Source organism: Neofelis nebulosa, chromosome 12 (genome assembly GCF_028018385.1).
Source record: "Neofelis nebulosa isolate mNeoNeb1 chromosome 12, mNeoNeb1.pri, whole genome shotgun sequence".
NCBI classification, from domain to species: domain Eukaryota; kingdom Metazoa; phylum Chordata; class Mammalia; order Carnivora; family Felidae; genus Neofelis; species Neofelis nebulosa.
This window is the reverse complement of record NC_080793.1, coordinates 8,356,773-8,376,009: the sequence shown is the minus strand read 5'-3', so window position 1 is coordinate 8,376,009 and position 19,237 is coordinate 8,356,773. Positions and strand designations below refer to the sequence as shown.

The 19,237-nt window shown below is 55.8% G+C and overlaps 1 protein-coding gene across 3 annotated transcripts; it reads left to right on the top strand.

Moving 5' to 3' along the window:
* Positions 1–1,668: 1,668 nt before the first annotated feature.
* Positions 1,669–19,048, top strand: FPGS (folylpolyglutamate synthase). Of its 3 annotated transcripts, none has more exons than XM_058694037.1 (15): positions 1,669–1,975; positions 11,660–11,788; positions 11,882–11,935; positions 12,020–12,084; positions 13,675–13,789; positions 13,925–14,005; positions 14,098–14,159; positions 14,245–14,347; positions 14,623–14,700; positions 14,962–15,109; positions 15,235–15,324; positions 16,069–16,219; positions 16,472–16,547; positions 17,389–17,455; positions 18,172–19,048. In XM_058694037.1, the coding sequence occupies exons 1-15, from the start codon at positions 1,919–1,921 to the stop codon at positions 18,555–18,557; spliced, it is 1,662 nt and encodes a 553-aa protein (XP_058550020.1). In that variant the 5' UTR covers positions 1,669–1,918; the 3' UTR covers positions 18,558–19,048. The 3 variants fall into 3 exon arrangements, with proteins under 3 accessions (XP_058550020.1, XP_058550018.1, XP_058550021.1); XM_058694035.1 differs by lacking the exon at positions 1,669–1,975 and adding an exon at positions 7,442–10,314; XM_058694038.1 differs by lacking the exons at positions 1,669–1,975; positions 11,660–11,788 and adding an exon at positions 10,206–10,314 and having other exon boundaries at positions 11,845–11,935.
* The last annotated feature ends 189 nt before the right edge of the window (positions 19,049–19,237 follow it).

Here is a 19,237-nt window from a genome sequence, read left to right as displayed (position 1 = left end):
GGGTGGTCACTTGGACAGGTACCGCTGGTGAGTCCAAACGATGGATGGGAGTGAGAGCTGACCAGGCATAGCCATGTGGGGGTCAGTGGTGGGTGGTTCAGACAAAGGCCTGCCGGGAGCAGCAGGATTACAGGAGAACGAGATCTACTGACTGAAGAAGGATTGGGGGGCACCTGGGTGGCTTAGTCGGTTGGGCATCTGACACTTGATTTCGGCTCAGGTCTCACGGTCATCGCGCTGAGTGTGGAGCCTGCTTAAGATTCTGTCCCTCTGCTGGAGCTCTCCTAAAAAAAAAAAAAAAAAAAAACAACTAAGAAGGATCAGGGGTCTAACTAGTCTTGGATAGTCTAAGAGCCCTGACACTGGAGTGACCCAATAGAGACGAGACATGTTGATTCTCGTCCTGTAGACAGAGGGCCATATGGCCAAGTGGACAGCGGCCACACAAGGTCTGTAACCTGAAAGGCTACACCCCTCACCCGTCCTCTGCTACCTCCTCCCAGTGTGTCCATGATGTTCAAGGCGGCCCCGTGGGGGGAAAAGCTGGGAAAAACCTCCCTGGGCTTCCGAAAATTAGAGCAGCTCTTCTCCACCTCCAACACACGTCCAGATCTGTGACTCCCAGGCCGGGGTGGGCGCCTCTAAGCAGGCTGACCGGTGATGCCCACACTGCTGGTTGGCATTCGGGCAGCATGCGCAGGCCTGGATGGAATGCTATGCAATTGTGGAAAAGGATGTGGACTGGACGTATGCGCGCCGGGACAGAAAGATGTTCCAGAAACAACAGCTGGAAAGAGCAGGCTATAAAATACCTGTTGCCTGAAATCATTGTATAAGAAAAATAATCACACGAAACCATTACCCAGGGTTTTTCTGGATGGTTTTGTTCCTCGTGTTTCTCTGTTTTCTCCTATTTCCTTAATAATTTTACTCATGCAGTCAAACCATATCTTTAAAAAAAGCAGGCCCTGCATGCTGGCTCTGAGCTCCCCAAACACAGAACACCCCAGAGAGGAGGCCTGGACTAACCAGCCTCAAAGCCTGGTGTGCTGGACACGTCCTCCTGTGGAGGGAGATGCGTGGCCTGGCATAGAAGCTCCCTGAGGGCAGGGCGTTATGGGGCATTACCCTGAGGCACCTAGAGAAGTGCCTGGCATCTGCGAGTCTCAACTACCACCGGGAGTCAGCCCGCACAAACAGGTGGTTGAAGAGGCCGTGTGGCATCCGTGAGAAAGGCCTTCACCAGCAACTTTGGGCAGGCCCTCTGTGTCACCCTGCAGGCCAGGAACTCAGTCCGTGTCCTGGCTCCTTTCTGAGCAGATGATTTGGTGAAACACAGCCTCTCCCCCTCAGCAGGCTCTGACTCCTCAGGTCAAGGGTGCCTGGGCTTCCTGCCCCTGCTCTGCGGGGATCCCAGCCTGGTAGGGCCTGAACTGTAAGGGGAGGTGGGCTGTGATGATAAGAGGCCAGATAAGGCCAGCTCTGCTCTGCAGGAAGCCCAGCCCAGGGTCTGGAAGTTTCCCAAGTGCCCGCTTCCCTCAGCAACACCCCCCCCCCCACACACACTCACCTTTAACCTTTGCTAGGTTGTTCTTTAACTAGGGAGATTCATCAGAGAGCTCCCTCCCGGGGCAGATCCCAGGATGAGAGCAGGCACCTATCAGGTAAGACCTTCCTCCCTGCACACGGGGAGGTGCAGGCCATGGGGTGGGGAGAGGGAACCCCCCCGTCCCCCGACTCCCCTTCCTTTCTGTGGCGCAGCTGAACCCCGGGCGGGGCAGGCTTGGCAGAAGTGCCCCCAGCCATGAGTCACTTTGTGCCCAGCCCCGATGGGGTGCGGGAAGCCCAGGGATGAAAGGTACCAGGTCCCTGGCTGCCTCCTAACCGGTGGCTGAGAAGGCGTGCTTGCAAGCAACCAATGGAGCAGCCGGGCCCATCGGGGAGTCTCTTCTCAGCTAACACTGCCTCCTTTCAGGTAGGAGAGCTTGCTCACCTCGGGCAAGTGGCCTGCCTCTGTAAGCTTCCATTTCTTTCTTTTGTGTAATGTATGTAAATATCTCTCCGGGGCCCAAGGCCATCATCAGTGACAGCCCCAGGGGAAAACCTAGTTATCCATAAACCTTGTTCTACAGGCTTGGGGTGATCAGGGGCCCCCCTGTGGACCTCAGTTCCACCTTTTAACCCAGCTGGGGGCTCCACAGAAGCCCCCGCCCACTGTGGTCGTAGGGAGACTTGAGGAAGAGGGGAGGGTCTCCAGAGCATAACTGACGGCAGCCATGGGTGGTGCAGAGGCCCCTCAAGGGTCTTCCTGTGCTCTGGGCACTGTGGATGTGATCCATGACAGGATTTCACCTGATTCGCCTCAGGACTGCTCTGTAAGGAAGGGTTGTCCACTGCAATAATGATAGTAATAATGGTAACGCTCATCTAGTGCTTACCATCTGCTAGGCTCTGTGCCCATGTTGTCTCCATTTTCTAGATCTGGAAGGTGTGGTTCCGAGCAGTTAAGGACTTAGCCCGTTAAAGATTTCTAACCTCTGTTCCCATGTGGAGCACTTGCTCTGTGCTCTTGGCCCAGCACCCCCTCATTCTCCCTTATCCCAGCCCTCTGAGGTGTGACACCCATTTTACAGATGAGAAAATGGGGTTCTGAGAAGGGAGGAGACTGGCCCAGGACAGCCCCCACCTTCCAGCCCTGCCCCGGAGAACCCTGGCTAGGGCTTCAGAAGTCCAAGGGAGATCAAATTTCATGTCCTGACAGGCACTAGACAAGTTGCCTGGCCTCATCAAACCTCAGTTTCCTCCTCTGCTGAATGGGCACACAGCAAGTCAGGATGTCCCAGCCTCTCAGGATGGGAGTCTGAATTCCAGGCCAGAACGGCCAGGGCTGCCATCAGTCAGCGTCCCCTGGGGCTGCACACCAGGCCAGGCCACTCTTACCCAGACCCTCCCAACCGATGGAACCTCCTGCCCAGCAGCAGAGGAGGGGCGGCCCCAGATGCCAGGGTTTGAGAGCAGTAGCTCCTGAGAGGTCATCTAGGCCCCCTTCCCTTAGAGGCCAAGGACCCTAGGGAGGAGACATGACTTGCCCAGGGTCACATGGTGTGGGTGGGGAGAGAGAACTGAGGGCAGCTCCCCGGGGGCTGGGCTGTGGGGTATTGACATTTCACACGGCATGGCATCTCGAGGCAGTAGGGCCTCCTTCTAAAGTAAGAGCTCAAGGCTAGAGCCCCATTAATCAAATGACCAGGTCACCTCACAGAACACAGGGCAGGTGGGGGGCAGGGTCCAAGGGTGGCCTAGCGCTGGATCTGGGGCCTGGCATTACAGACCCCTGTGAATGACTAAGCTACTTTCCCTATTAGCCCTTTGTTGCCTCCCCTGAGAAATGGGTCCATGCATAAAGATCTCTGCACAGTGCTGATGTCTAGAAAGAATTCATGTTAACTATTATTTAAGGAAATCAAGTCACAGGAGCTCCTGGCTGGCTCGGTCAGGAGAGCATGCGACTCTTGATCTCAGAGTCATGAGTTTGAGTCCCATGTAGAGTTTACTTAAAATTAAAAAAAAAAAAAGCCAGGATTCCCAAGCTTGATCAGAGAGCCTAAGCAGTAGCAGCCGAGGGTGCCTGGTTGGCTCAGCAACTCTTGATCTCGGGATGGTGAATTTGAGCCCCACGTGGGGTGTAGAGATTACTTTAAATTTCAAAAATAAATAAAATTGAAAAAATAAATCAGCAGCAGCTGGAATCAAATGGCGCTGGGACTGGGCTGAATCCTTGTTGCGCTGCTTGCCAGCTGGTGAGCTTCGCAGGTGATTCTGCACTTCCGGTCCTCAGTTCCTCACCTGTCAAATGGGCTCAGCACAGCACCCGCCAAGGAGGAGAGTCATAAATCTCACACCCCAGGGAGCAGGTGCTGAAGACAATCGTGGTTGCAGAGATAACCAGTTGAAAAAAAAAAATTCCACACACTTTTTCCCACTCTGAAAATCAGTAAAACAGCTGCCGTCAGGTCTGAGCAGGGAAGGCCTCAGCCAGCTCAAAGAGCACCCAGGCCCCTGGGGAGGAGGCCAGACTGAAACCAGTCTCTGTGGCCTGGCACACCGCATGGCCTCGCAGCACACACCTGGTGCTCTCAGAAGGCCCCTCTTGGCCATGAGTGGGGACCCCAGGAATATCTCAAGAACATCCGTAAAGCCATGCCCGGTCCCAGGTCAGTGCTGGCCCCTTACTGGGCCTCAGTGTCCCCAACTGCTGGACAAAAGGGCAGATGGCGAGCAGAATGCGGCAAGAAGGTGACATTTGAGCAGAAACCTGGGATGATGGAGAGTGGGTTGTGGGAACTTTTGGAGGAAGAACGTTCTAGGCAGAGGGAACCACCAGTGCAAAGGCCCTGAGGCTTTGTCCCACATTTTCTGTGTGACCTTCGGCTGGCTGAGTAACCAGTCTGTGCCTCAGTTTCCCATCTGTATAATGAGAATCATCACAGTGCTCGAAAAGCTGTTGTGAGGGTCACAGGAACACCTTTAACGCTAAGGGCTCACTGGACGTGGACCTTTGCAGAGGTGGGTGTGAGCCTGGTGTATCTGAGGACCACAGAGAAGGCCAGCAGGGCTGGGGGCTGCAGGTGATGGTAAGAGATGGGTAGTTCAAAAGCTTGGATTTCATCCTAAATGCAATGGGAAGCCACTGGATGGATTTAAGCAGAAGAGAGACAAGATCTGATTTTCTTTCTTCTTCGTTTTTTTTAAATGTTTGTTTATTTTTGACAGAGAGAGAGAGGGAGAGAGAGAGACAGAGCATGAGCAGGGGGAGGGGCAGAGAGAGAGGGAGACACAGAATCGGAAGAAAGGCTCCAGGTTCCAAGCTGTCAGCACAGAGCCTGATGCGGGGCTCAAACTCACAGACCACAAGATCATGACCTGAGCCGAAGTCGGATGCTCAACCGACTGAGCCACCCAGGAAGCCCCTGATTTTCTTTAAAAATGACAGGATGCAGGGCTCCTGGGCGGCTCAGTCGGTGAAGCATCTGACTCTCGATTTCAGCTCAGGTCGTGATCTCATGGTTTGTGAATTTGAGCCCTGTGTCGGGCTCCGTGCCGACAGTGCGGAGCCTGCTTGGGGCACCCCCCACCTCTCTCTCTCAAAAAAAAAAAAAAAAAAAAAAAAGACAGAGAATGCTTGTAGGGGTCAAGCGAGCAGCATCGAGACTATGGGGTAGACCAGCGGTGGTGGCCTGGAGGGGAGGCAGTGGCCTCTGGGGAGGCCGTAGGGTAGAGAGGATAGGTGTGTGGATGGCTGGGGTTTGGGGGTGAGGGAGAGGGAGAGGGAAACCCACGGTGAGAGCCGCTGGCTGGATGGTGAAGCTGTGTCCCAGGCTGGGAAGCTCCAGCTGCTTTCAGGGAGGAAACAAGGGAACAAGTGTTAGGGACGTGACCGGCTTAAGACACCCGTGGTCCAGCCTGGGGGAGACGTCAGGAGGCCGCTCGTGTCTGCAGCTCAATGAAGAGGGACATTTGACAGTCAGACATCATCCCAGACCTGGGACCCTGGAGAGAGAAGCCTGAGCCCCGGGTCCTCCAACATGAAGATGCCGAAGGGGGAGGGTGCAGCCAGCAAGAAGGAAGACGCCGAACCCGGGAGGGAGGTGTCAGGGAGACCCAGAGAGCACAGGGTTTCGGGAAGAAGGGCCTCATCGCCTCGTAACCCGCCACCCAGGATGGAGGGCGATCAACATGGCCCGTGGGGCTCTGGGCGCAGTTCCAGTTGTTTCCACAAGGTCATTTTTAGAAGTGGAATTGTGGGATCGAAGGGAGGCCTATTTTTAAGGCCCAGGTGCCCTCCCAATAAACCGAAGTCGCAAACACCTTAGTAGCCAGAGTCAGGCTGGGGATTTGGCATGGCCACACCCCTGAGGATATGGAATTCTGTCTAAGGCAAGTTTTCTCCCCCACCCCCCCCAAAATTGCAGGAAAGTGTTTTCTTGTAGGTCACAGGATGTAAATAGATATTCAGAGGTGGAAGAGTTCTTATGTTTATCTGAGGGTCAGACCCCAGAGTGGCTATCAGGCTTCTGCACAAACCTGCCAATGAGCTTGAATCTCCCTTGGTCCCTCGGAAGGGACAGCTGGATCCCTCTAGTCTAGGCTCTCGGGAGTATGGTGGCCTTTGGAGACTCTTGTCCTCAGTGAAACACCCACCCATAGATTTCCCCAGAAATTACAGGCTGGGACACAGCTCACTTCAGCTCTCACCCTACTAAGGAGGAGACAAGAGTCAGACAGGATCAGAGAGGGGGAGCAAACTGCCCAGGGCCACACAGTGCATTGACAACAGGAAGCCAGGGTCACCAGACAGGTGAGCCTCCATTTCTCCACCTGTATAACGGGACCGATCTCTAATTTACACAATTTTCAAGAGCATGAAAAGAGATTGCAGTGTCAAGTGCAGGGGTATTTCATAAATGTTAGCTAAAAGCAACCCACTCAAAGAAAGCAAAGGAGAGGGGCACCTGGGTGGCTCAGTCAGTTGAGCATCTGGCTCTTAGTCTTGGCTCAGGTCATCTCACAGTGGTGAGTTTGAGCCCCGCATTGGGCTCTGCACTCACGGCGCAGATCTTGCTTGGGATTCTTCCTCTCTCTCTGCCTTTCCCCTGCTTGTGCTCTGTCTCTCAAAATAAATAAAAACTTGAAGGAAAAAAAAAAGCAAAGGAGAAAGGTGTAGGGGAAAGGTATTTCAGGCAAAGGTAAATGTGAGCAAAAGCTTGGAGGTGGAAAACACCAAGGCCAATTCCTAAAATCCTTGCCAGCTGCAGGGATGGTACTCTGCAATGATGGAAGAGGCGGGAGGTGGGCAGAGGCCGGGCTACAGTGATTTTATGGGCTTCATTAATCTTGAGGGCATGATGGGCCAAGAGAGGGGACAGTGACTCAGGCAGATCTGAGTTTAGAAGGTCCATCCTGGGGCCCAGCATGGGGCCTTTGGTGACCTACTGTGTGACCCCAAGCTATCTCTGTCCCTCTCTGGGCCTCAGTCTCCTGCCCCTTACAGCAGTGAGCTTGGCTCTGATCAGGGTTATCAGGGTTTGCAAATACGTATCTTCCTTTGTGAGTTTCCTTCTTTACTGTCTTCTCACCTTGGACAGGGCGCTCTGCAAACAGGACTGTCATCTGTCCCCTGAACCCAGTGTCTCCAGCACCAAGCCCAGGGTTTGGCACAGAGATGAATGAATGAATGAATGAATGACATCCTTTCCCTTTGGGAGGGTAGGGGTTAAAGCAGAATCCCTCTGCCCTTGCTCCCCACTCCACACACCTGCAAATCTGCCTCCAGTGGGTGGACACCCACCCACTTGCCAATTTCCTTATGCCTTTTTTTTTTTTTTTTTCCTCTTCTGGCCAGACAATGGCTTTGTTTCTATTGTTCTTTCTGGAGAGCAAGAACGTTTTCATGCTGGCACCAAAAGGCCAACATTTGTTCTCCAGGTGTATGATGAAGATGCCTTTGATTTTCTCCTTGACACATTTCTGTTTCCTTCTGTGCACATCTGTGACTTTCAAAATAAAAAGCAATGATACAAAGGAGGTTAGCAGCCCCTACATACAAATGGTTTTTAATTATAAGAAAAAGTGCTCAGCATCCTCCAAATGAAATAAATGCAAATAACAACTAGCTTGAGAATCCATTTTTCCACCTATGCAGTTGGCGCGGATCAAACTTGGCTAAGGTCTGTGTTGGTGAGGAAATGGCTGGCTCACGCCCTGTGGGGGCCCCCGGGGGTAGAAATGTATCCCGCCCCTTTGGAAGACAATGTGGCAATGTGTGTGGTGTCAGTTGCCAATCACCTTTGACCCAGCAATGGCATTGCTGCTGCTTGGAATTCATCCGTCAGATGTGCTCACACATGGAAGAAATGATTAGGGTAAAATGTTACCCATTGCAACATTGCTTGTGATGGCAAAATATTAGAAACCTAAGCGTCCATCAGTAGGAGACAGGGCCAAATCCACAATAGTACTTACACACCAAGAAGGGCTGCGGCAGCTTCAAGAAAAACAAATTAGCCAGTGGGGCAACTCTTCTGTACTGACACCGTCCAAAATAAGGCCCAGGATGTAAAGGTATGTGGAAAACGTACCACGCAGAGAGTTGTGTATACAGTCTGCTCTCTGCAAGTATAAAATGGAAATCTGTATTTGTATTTGCTTGCAAATGTATAACCGATCTCTGGAGAGGAAACCTAATTGGTTGCTTTTGGAGAGGGTAATTAGGATGTGGAGGCCTGGCGTGAGAGGGAAGCTTTTCACCGTACAGTTTTTGTACTTCTGACTATTTGAGTGATACGATGATGTAGCATCCATCCAAAAAATCCTAGGACTTAAAAATCAAATAAAAACAGGAAAAGTTTTTTTTTTTTTTTTTAAGTTTATTTATTTATTTTGAGAGGAGAGAACGTGAGCAGGTGAGGGGCAGAGGGAGAAGGAGAGAGAGAATCCCAAGCAGGCTCCATGCTGCCAGCACACAGCCTGATGTAGGGCTCAAACCCACGAATTGTGAGATCCTGACCTGAGCCAAAGTCGGAGGCTCAACAGGTTGAGTCATCCGGGCGCCCCAAGATTTTTTTAAAGTAATCTCTACACCCAACATGGGATTCAAACTTGCAACCCCAAGATCAAGAGTTGTGCCAGCCAGGGGCCCCAAAGGAGAAATATTTAAAGCTCCTTTATGATTGTTTGTATGCAGTTGTTAAATTATATACATGTATACGCGTAGAGAACATTTCATTGATGAAGAAGAAGAAAAGGAAGAAGGAGGAGGAGGAAGAGGAAGAGGAGAAGAAGACCAAGAAAGGAAAGCACCTCTTTATTTCCCATGAGGCCAGCCAGGGAGGGGGCGCCCAGCAGTGATGTGAAAAGCAGAAGTCCAGCCAATGGCAGAATCTTCCCAACATGTTATTTGTTTATTTCAAAATCAAACAATCTCTGATAAATATTTAGCCCCAATGCCTGCAGGAAAGAGGGAGGGAGGTGCTGAAATCCCTTCAGTTGTTTAAAATTGTCTTTGGTCTGTGGGAACTTCCCTAGAGGGCCCCATCCCCCACCTCCAAAAAACCAAAACAAGACAAAACGAAACCCACACACCTTTCTGGGACCTTTCAGCTATAAAAAGAGAGTCTCCATGCTACTTTTTCCACGGTAGCAGTTGGGGCCAAGAAGGTCATAGACAGGAAAAAGTTCTGAAAAGTCCAGGACAAATCCACCTCACCTACAGCTAGGACAGATTACTGTCCCCTCCCCGGGTGGCTCTCCAACCCACTCTCCACACAAATCTTCCAAAGTGCAAACCTGATCTTGTCATCTTTCTTTAAAACCATTTTATTGTCCAATTTCAATCCAAATTCCTTAGGCTACAAGATCCTACTGGATCTGGCATTCCGGAGCAACCAGGCCCGACCCAGTGGAAATGCAGTTCCCTCGGGCTAGTTCCCACCCCACCCCCTGCCCTCCTCCAGCCGCTCCCCTTCCCTCTTCAGTCCTTTGTTTTTCAACACGGCGTTCCCTCCCTACGCCTGGAAACCTCTCCCCCGACCAGCTCCGCTACCTCGCGGACTCGGCCTCATCCCCAGGCCTCTGCCAGGATGCCGCTTCTTCCAGGACGCCTTCCCAGGCTGCCCAGGGACGGCAGGGGCCCCAATAGCGTAGGAGCTTGGGGTTTGGTCTATTGCCTCGCAATCGGGCTGTCAGATTCAGGAGTGCAGGGGCCAAATACCTGCAGCCTGCGGTCTCTGCTTTAAACTGCGACATTTTGGGGCTTGAATTGAATGACCTCCACACAAGTGTAAGCTAGCTCCGTCTTCCATCCGGACTCATAGCTGGTTCTGGCAGAGCACCAGTCTGAGGATTGCAGACTGGGACTATTTTGGGGGTGTGGCCGGGTCCTGGAGATTCTCAGTGCTTGCAGAGGGAGCCTGGGAAGCGTGCCCCTCACAAACAGGGGCGAAACCCTCCGGCCAGCCCCGACGCCTGCCCCTCACAAATATGGCATCCTGCGGATTCTTATTGGTCCTGGAGGGCTCTCTGGGCAGCGCTGATTGGCGAACGGTGGGGGCGAGGCGAGGCGAGGCGGGGCGGGGCGTCTCCGGCCCGGCCTAAAGTGCGGCTGCGGGCACCGGGACTATGTCGCAGGCACGCCGCCACCTGCGACCCGCTCTTTTCCTGGCGGCGGTTTCTGCGCGCGTTGCAACTACTGGGGTAGCGGCTCGGCGAGGGTTGAGCGCGTGGCCCGCGCCGCAGGAGCCCGGCATGGAGTATCAGGTATCGGGCGGGCTGGCGGGGGAGGGGGGGGGGGTCGTACGACTACACGTGGGTCGGGCCTGAGTCACTGACCTGGAGCCGGGCTGTGAGGGACTCGGGGGCGGGGACAGTCTGGAGCCCGGGGGTGGGGACATGGACCAGGAAGTTGGGCCTGGTCCGCGGGTTCTGGGAATTCTGAGGCTGAAGTGTCCCCGCCTTAGAGAATGGGAAAGGGCTCCCACTGATAGGGGAAAGAGGTCCATTGTCTCCGGAGTCCCAACTAGCAGGTGGGCGGTAGGAGGAGAAAGAGTTCTAGGAGTTCAGACTTGAGAGATCTAGGAGTTTATTTATTTATTTTGAATTGTTTATTGAAATAAACTCTACACCTAACGGGAGGCTCGAACTCATGACCCCGAGGTGAAGAGTCACATGCTCCCTAGACTGAGCCAGTCAGGCGTCCCAAGTGATCCAGGAGTTTAGATCTGGGGTTGGAGTCTCCAGGAATCAGGGCATGAAGATCCAAGTGCCTAGAATTGGAGCTCTGGCAGGCAGGAATCAGTGTGGCATTGGTGGAGGCAAGAATCTGGAAAGCGGAAAGGTTCCACCTGGCTCTGTTGCGGGGGTTGATTTCCACAGATCACACCTGATGCCTGCCAGGCAGATGGTAGTTTAATGGGTGTGGAGCCTGCAACCGGTTATTGAAGCCCTAAGGGCAAATAAATAGCATCTCCACTCTAACCCCCAGTGTAGACTCTCCTGAGGCTGTACCTACCCACCTTTCTGACTGGTGACTCCCCCCGCATACCCTGTCTTCCTTAAGGCTCCTTCTCTTCCCCACCTGGTTGCTTCAAGCAGCTTTTCTTTGGGTCAGAATGTGGACCTCCAATCCTCAGGATTGGGCATGGAAGCCTCCAGGGATTCCTGGTTCTAATTCCTCCAGTTCTAAGACCCCAGCCTTCTGTGGTTCTGCTCCTGACTCCCCTCACCCGCCCCCGCCCCCCTCCAGTTTAGGGACCAGTATAGCAGTGGACCTCATTGGAGGGAATGAGCGCAAAGGCTCCCGTGCAAGGAGTGAGGATCCGGAAGCCCGAATTGGGAACGGGAAGCAAGGCTTCTCCCGTTCCAAGGAACCTGCCTTGCCTGACATTCCTGGGTGGGGCCGATCAGCTTCAGGCTCCCATTGCTGCCAGAGCTGGAAAGATGCCACTTCTCCCTCACACGTGCCTAACCTGTAGGCTGGGGCAACAGGGCTGGCATTGATTGGTAGGCTTAGTGTCCTGGCTTGGCCATTGATGCCCTGGGGTTCCTCTGTTTCTGTGGACCCCTGGTTAGTCTTAACCTGCTGCCTGGGGACTGTGGTTGCCAGGATGCTGTGCGCGCACTGAACACCTTGCAGACCAATGCTGGCTATCTGGAGCAGGTAAAGCGCCAGCGGGGTGACCCTCAGGCACAGCTGGAAGCCATGAAGCTGTACTTGGCACGGAGTGGGCTGCAGGTAAGGATGCGCAGGGCCTGTGACTGCCCCCTACCCCACCCCCATCCCCTTTCTAGGAGTCTTGTGGCTGAGATGGTTGTCTGTATGTCTCAGGTGGAAGACTTGGACCAGCTGAACATCATTCACGTCACTGGGACCAAGGGGAAGGTGAGGGATGGGACTCGGGGGTCGGCTATCTACTTGATGGGGTGGTGGGGTCCAGCCTGCCCAAACAAGACCTTTTCTTTCTAGGGTTCCACTTGTGCCTTTACTGAACGTATTCTCCGAAGCTATGGCCTGAAGACAGGATTCTTTAGGTACTGAGGTGTGGCAAAATTTGGGATCCCTTAGCTCTCGGCGGTGGGGGGGTGGGGGGGGGCGGCTATGGAACCAGCTAGCAGGAGCTCAGCTTCTTGTCTCTCTGCCCAGTGTGGATTTGTTCGGTAAGCATCCCATTAGCATTAGTGACCTCAGTTTAACATATTGTCCAAGTTTGTGGCAGTCTTTAATTTTCGTTGTGAAACAAATTTGGGGGAGGGGCAGGGACTTGAATATGTAAGCTAAATATGTAGCTTCATCAGGCATCTTTTTATTAACTTAAATTTTATCTACAGCTTTTATTTATTAAATTTTTTTCAGTATTTATTTTTGAGAGACAGAGCATGACGTGGGGAGGGGCAGAGAGAGCCAGGGAGGCACAGAATCTGAAGCCGGCTCCAGGCTCTGAGCTGTCAGCACAGAGCCTCACGCGGGGCCCGAGCTCATGAACCATGAGATCATGACCTGAGCTGAAGTCGGACGCTTAACCGACTGAGCCACCCAGGTGCCCCTCCGTGTACAGCTTTTAAATCACAGAGAAGTCTTTATCAATTCAGATGTCTTTGCAGTAAGGAGCAGAAAACCTAGCTTGGAAGGGTATAAACGATGAGGTGGTTTGTGAAGTCCGAGGCAAGGATTCCCTTCTGCCCGGCCTGCCACAGCTGCTATTTGCCTTTGACGTAGCACCTCCTCATGGTTGCACTCAGGCACCCAAACTCACACCTGAGGATGGGGTGTGGCCTAGATATGGGTCCCTCCTCCCTGGGCTGCACCTGCCCCTCCTTAGCTGGTCACCTGTAAAGCAGTGGGGATTAATGTGATGCTCAGTCGCTCAGAATTTGCTCCTTGGGTTGGGGGCACTTAAGATTTTTGCTTCCTTTTATTTTACCGGTTCCATCATGTGACTTTCTGTAAGCGGCTCCTTTTCACAGTTCTTTGTTCAGAATAAAGAAACACAGAGAAGGACTCAGAATATGAGAGAGGCTTGCAGGATTCAAATATGAGCTGACAGTCTCTCTTCTAAAACAATTTTTGGGCTACAAACCCCGGCCTTTGACTTTGGCCCCCGTAGCCTCGTGGGCTGGCCTGGGGATGCAGCCTGACCACCCAGATGGGCCTTGCCCTTGAGGGCTGGAAGACGACATTGCGGGGGCAGATGTCAGCAGAGTGACTGATGGGTGTGTGGTGGGTAGAGCACAGGGAGCTGTTGGAGCCTGGAGCACATCCCTGATCAGCCGGGTGGGGGGGGTCCTTTCTCCTTTTCTGGAGGAGGCACCATCTCCAAGGCCTGTGGAGTGAGCCGGGTGGTGGGGAGGGTGGGTGGGCTGGGCTGGAGGAACTCAAAATAGGCCAGAGGGGCTGGGGCACAGGGAACTGTTGGGATGTGGGAGAGGTGACACACAGGCCAGTGGCATCAGCCGCACCAGGGCCTGGGAGGCTGGGTGAGGAGCCTGGGACTCTGCAGGGCAGAGGGAAGTCCTAGAAGGGCTATCAGCAGGGCAGTGACATGGTCAGAGTTGGGTCTCTGAAGACGGACGGGTCTGAGGGGCTCGGGAAGGGAGTCCTGATGACTACAGGTGTCCCGGCAGCTCTCCCCACCTGGTGCAGGTGCGGGAGCGGATCCGCATCAACGGGCAGCCCATAAGCCCTGAGCTCTTCACCAAGCACTTCTGGCCCCTCTACCACCGGCTGGAGGAGACCAAGGTGCCCATGCAGGAGGGCTGGTGGGTGGGCAGGGCAGGGGTGCTGGGGAGCCCCGGAGGGTGCTGTGTGTCCCGGGACCCCATCTCCCCAGAGCAGAGGTGGCAGGGCCCCAGGCCGACGTGTTCTCGTCCACAGGACAGCAGCAGTTATGCCTCCATGCCCGCCTACTTCCGCTTCCTCACGCTCATGGCCTTCCACGTCTTCCTCCAAGAGAAGGTACGTGCCCACCCCCCAGAGTCCTGTGTCTGAGGGGAATCCCAGCAGGCCGGGTGCCCCGGGTCCCTGACATGCCGTCTGGTCCTTTGTAGGTGGACCTGGCAGTGGTGGAGGTGGGCATTGGTGGCGCTTACGACTGCACCAACATCATCAGGTGAGGGCAGCTGCTTGGGGAGAAGGACGGTGGCCGTGAGCCCAGGGCCGGGGCAACACGGTCACGGCCCCCCTGTCTTCTGCAGGAAGCCTGCGGTGTGTGGCATCTCCTCTCTTGGCATCGACCACACCAGCATTCTGGGGGACACAGTGGAGGAGATCGCGTGGCAGAAAGGGGGCATCTTCAAGGTGACCAGGCAGCCCTGGGGAGGGGAGGTACATGGACGATCTGGGCCTGGCCCTCCAGGCTCAGGAGAGCAGGGCTGGGGCAGGGTAATCTGTGTCCTGACTCGGGATAAGGTCTTGGGCGTCAATGGGGCTTTGTGACTGTAGCAAGAGCCCTGCCTCTGGCCTTGGTGTCCCCTCGAGGGGTTCCCATTGGCCCTACGGACAGAGGCTGAGTGAGCTGCCCGGGGACAGAGGCCCCTCAGCAGCTCGTCTCACCCACTCCCTCTCCTCTGCAGCGTGGCGTCCCCGCCTTCACCGTGCTCCAGCCTGACGGTCCCCTGGCAGTGCTGAGGGACCGGGCCCAGCAGATCTCAGTGAGTCTGGAGGCACTGGGGCAGGGCTGGCAGCTGACTGGGGAGGCACGTTATCCTTTTGGGCCTCAGTTTGCCCATCTGTGCAGTGAGGGGCAGCTGCTCGTCCAGCCGGAGCACATCTTGGTTCTCCAAGGAACAGGGCTTGGTGGGTTCTGGTTGAGGGGGAAAGATGGAAGGGCCGACAGCGTCAAGGAGGGGAGCTCCTGGCCGAGGCAGCTGCAGCAGCACCCCCTGACCAGCGGTCGCCCATCTCCTTGGCAGTGTCCTCTCTACCTGTGCCCACCACTGGAAGCCCTGGAGGAAGGGGGGCCGCCGCTGACCCTGGGCCTGGAGGGAGAGCACCAGAGGTCCAATGCCGCCTTGGCCTTGCAGCTGGCTCGCTGCTGGCTACAGCAAAAGGACTACCGGGGTAAGTGGGCAGGCAGTGGCTGGACGGGCGGGCTCGTGGGTAGGGGACAGGTGGAGACTGCCTCTGAAGGTCCTATGCACACGCAGTGCCACGCAGCAGGCCCTCCCCCCTCCCTCGCTCCTCAGGCATCGGGGAGCTGAAGGTGTCCAGGCCCAGTCTCTTGCGGCAGATGCCCCTGGCGCCCGTGTTCCAGCCCACGACCCACATGCGGCATGGTGAGTTGGACCTGCCCGCCCAGCCAGGCCCCTTCAGATGTCTGTTCGAGTTTGCTGTTTTGAGAGATGGGGGCAATCGGAGGTGGTGCCCAGGACAAAGGACTCTGAAGTCAGTAAGCTTCCCTGACTTTGAGTTCGTGGACTCCGAGCCTCAGTTTTCCCACCTGCCAAATGAGGTGATGATGGGACCCGCTGTGAGGTGGCATGAGTGGGGGGCTGAGGCCAGGGCCTGGTGGGTTTGGGATGTAGTGCCCTGCCAGAGGCACCTGCTATTAGTGTCCTTCTCGTCTTCATTCTCGTAAGACCATGAGGTTCTTGAATGGTGACCTTGTCTGGCTTCTGGCTTCTTGCTTCTCCGCCCCCCCCCCCCCAAGACTTGAAGCACATAGTAGGCGCTCACAGCCGCCAAACCCTGTTAGCAGGTGATTGCAGTGTGCCCACTGTGTGCCAGGCCCCATATCAGGGCCATGACAGTCCTGCAGCTAGGCACCTCACATCCCTGCACGCTTGTTCAATGGGTTAGGGCTCTCTGCCTCCATGTAATAGGGGACTAATATTTGGTAGTCCCCTCTCAGGTCTGCCTGGAAGATTCTGTTAGATGACGCAGCCCAAGAGGTGCCTGGCACCTAACGCTGCTAAGAAGCTTCTTGGCTCATCAGCTGTCCCCGCTCTGAGCAGCGGCCCTGCGGGTGGGTTGGTGTGTGCGAGGACTAGGGTGGGAGACGGCTGCCTTGCCCCCTCCAGGGCTTCGGGACACGGAGTGGCTGGGCCGGACGCAGGTGCTGCGGCGCGGGCCCCTCACCTGGTACCTGGATGGCGCGCACACCGCCAGCAGCATGCAGGCCTGCGTGCGCTGGTTCCGCCAGGCGCTGCACCGCCGCCCGAGGCCAAGCCGGTGAGTTTCGGGCGGGGGCGGGGCCTCGGGGAAGGGTGGGCGGGACCGGGCCGGTGGGGGGGCGGGGCCTCGGGGGACAGGGTCAGGGTCAAGACTGGGCCAGTAGAGGGGGCAGAGGGGCAGGACTGGGGACCCTGCTGGGACTGGATCCGCGGGGGAAGCGGGGTAGTTTCTGGAGGAAGGATGGGGTGGGGCCCGCGAAGAAGCCTGGGATGTACGCGTCTCCGACCTGCCTCCTCTCCCCTCTCCCAGCGGCTCTGAGGTGCTTGTCCTGCTTTTCAACTCCACCGGAGACCGGGATCCTGCAGCGCTGCTGAAGCTGCTGCAGGTGAGGGGCCAGCCGGGGGGGTGGGCGGCAGGCCGACTAGCCCACCTTCTGGCTGTCGCGTCCCCAGGGGTGCCTTCATCCCTGAGCCTCTGTTTCCTCAACTATGAAGCGAGGCTCCCGCGAACCGAACTGAGGATCAAACGTAAAAGCACCCACACGTTCGTAGCCAAGTCTAGTCCCAGGTCACTGTCGTCGTCCTCCCGGGTCAGGCTGGCGCCCAGAGTTAGAGGAGGGACTAGGGAGTAGCCTGAGGCGTAAGCTGTGGACTCACTGGTCATGGCTCTTCAGACATTAGCATGTGACTCTGGACAAAAGTGGCATTTCACTGGGCTTCATTCAGTTTGCCTTTCCAGAAAACGGGGGTGCTACCAAGGTGACGTGCTTATTGAGTTTGGTTTAAGGAGTTTCCAGGTTATAGAGCAGGTAGGGGCCCTGCTCTGCTCAGGGAAACTGAGGCTGCCCTCGGCTGTCAGGGCTGAAGTGGTTCCTAGGGATCACTTCCTGTTTCACAGACCAGGAGGCTGAAGCTGTTCACCTGTTGTGCAGACAAAGCCTTTCCCCATCCCGGACTTGAGACGTGCTCAGTAGCTGGGTGATCTTAAGCAAGTACCCCCCGCCCTGCCTCTGTTTCCCTGTCTGTACAGTGGGGTCTTGCTGCCCAGGCCACCGGCCTGCAGGGTATATTGAGATAGATGGGCCGCGGAAGTGCTATGGCTGGGTTTATCCAGCATGACGCCAGTTCAGCCGGGGTGAGGGCATCTCCAGGGATGGGGACGTGTGGGGGCCTGGGGGCGGGGCCCTCAGGGCTCTGACACCCAAGTTTTTCCTCTCTGCCTTCTAGCCCTGTCAGTTTGACTATGCTGTTTTCTGCCCTAACCTGACAGAGGTTTCAACTGTTGGCAATGCAGGTAAGAGGTGGCAGGATGGTCCCTGGGGGGGGGGGGGGGCATTGCACTGCTTAAGGCCCTTAGGTGGACTCCTCTGTTGGTGATAGTGGGGGCTTCTGAATTGGAGGTCCGGGGTAGGAGCTAGATTTGGATACATTTTGGATATCGTGGCCACAGTACCGACAAAAGAATTACTGGGGAGAACCGTTTTCAAAATGCAGGTTGCAACTCACTGGTGGTTTGAAAATCAATTTAGTGGGTGTCGAAGCGACACTTTGTTTTAACGAAGTAGAAAATGCGTGTGCCTCCCGTGCAAAGAGTAGGTGCTGTTTTATGAGGCTTCTGTTTCAGACAGTATCCATCTAGGTGAGTGCTGTGGGTCACGTTCAAAAAAAATAAGAACAGCATAAAAAAGTACAGGTCCCCAGCGTCCGACTGCCGGGGAGAGTTCAGGGATGTGCATTCCTACTTAGGCCGGCCCACGTGATGGACGCTGCTTTGCAGATAAAGGCAACGAGACGAGGGTGGGGAGATGTGCTCGGGGGGCAGAAGCCCCAGCTGTGAAGCTAAACCGCCTGGCCCTGCTTCCTCCCGGCTCTGGGACAGTGGGCAAGTCACGGGACCCTTCTGCACCTTAGCTTCCTCATAGCATTGCCCGGCGCGAGGACCCGGGATGCGTGTACCGGGCCTGGCGTCAGGCAGGCGCGCACAGCAGGTGTCCCTTGTCGCCCATCCAGACCAGCAGAACTTCATGGTGACCCTGGACCAGGTGCTGCTCCGCTGCCTTGCACACCAACAGCACTGGAGCCGCCTGGCCGAGGAGCAGGCCGGCCCGGAGCCTGGTGCGCCCACATCCTCGCTGCTGGCTCCCCCCCCGCCCGAGCCCCGCAGCACCAGCTCCCTCGTCTTCAGCTGCATCTCCCACGCCTTGCTGTGGATCAGTCAAGGCCGGGACCCTGTCTTTCAGCCACCCGGTCCCCCGCAGGGCCTCTTCGCCCACCCGGCGGCAGGCAGCGGGGCCGGCGTGCTCCGTGAGGCTGCCGCCATCCACGTGCTGGTCACCGGCAGCCTGCACCTGGTGGGCGGCGTCCTGAAGCTGCTGGAGCCGGCCCTGTCCCAGTAGCCCAGGCAGTGGGGGTGGAAGCGGGGGCCTCCCGCACCTGCCCTGCGTCTCTCCACGGACTGCTACGCTAGGTGCCCTTTGTCTTTTGCTTTTCTGATGGTCTAGACTGGCCCGGGGACCCAGGCTTTAGGCAGCAAGATCGAGGGCTGGAGGTGGGAGGCTGAGATGGGCCGTCCTCTGTCTCTGAGCCTAGGGTGCCTCTGGCCTCTTCTTCCTCCCGGCTGAGAGAGCCAGAGGGCTTCCTGGTCGTCCCGCGGTCGCGGTTAGGCCTGACCACGCAGCCCACCTCCCCTCCCACCCTGCCTGCTTCCTGGCTCAGGCTTAGCTTCTTAGGCCAGGCCTAGGGTCCTGCTGGGTGCTGGTTGATAGATTTCCTCCTCCTAGTGGCCTTCTGGGAAAGAGACGGCTCCTGCCTGGGGCCCCCTAGGGACAGAGGATGGCTGGAGACAATTAAAGCCTTTAACTTTTTTAAAAAAAGAAATGGCAAACGTTTGCCTCTTGATTCCTAGTTCCCTCAGCACATAAATAGGGGCCTACAGGGGGTACCGGAACTGGATTGTGTAGGAGCCCACGCTGGGCTGTCTGACATGAGAACACTGGACTGATGTCCATCGGCCGCAGACCTCCCCACAGGGCCCTTGTTACAGATGAGGGAGCCGTGGCTGGCTGAAAGCCATGGG

Bases quoted from the DNA above. Each gene is read 5' to 3' on its own strand.
- FPGS (XM_058694035.1), top strand. From the start codon at position 10,177: ATGTCGCAGGCACGCCGCCACCTGCGACCCGCTCTTTTCCTGGCGGCG. The intron at 12,085-13,674 runs GTACTGAGGTGT...GTGTCCCGGCAG, and splicing joins CTGAAGACAGGATTCTTTAG to CTCTCCCCACCTGGTGCAGG. The intron at 14,006-14,097 runs GTACGTGCCCAC...GGTCCTTTGTAG, and splicing joins ACGTCTTCCTCCAAGAGAAG to GTGGACCTGGCAGTGGTGGA.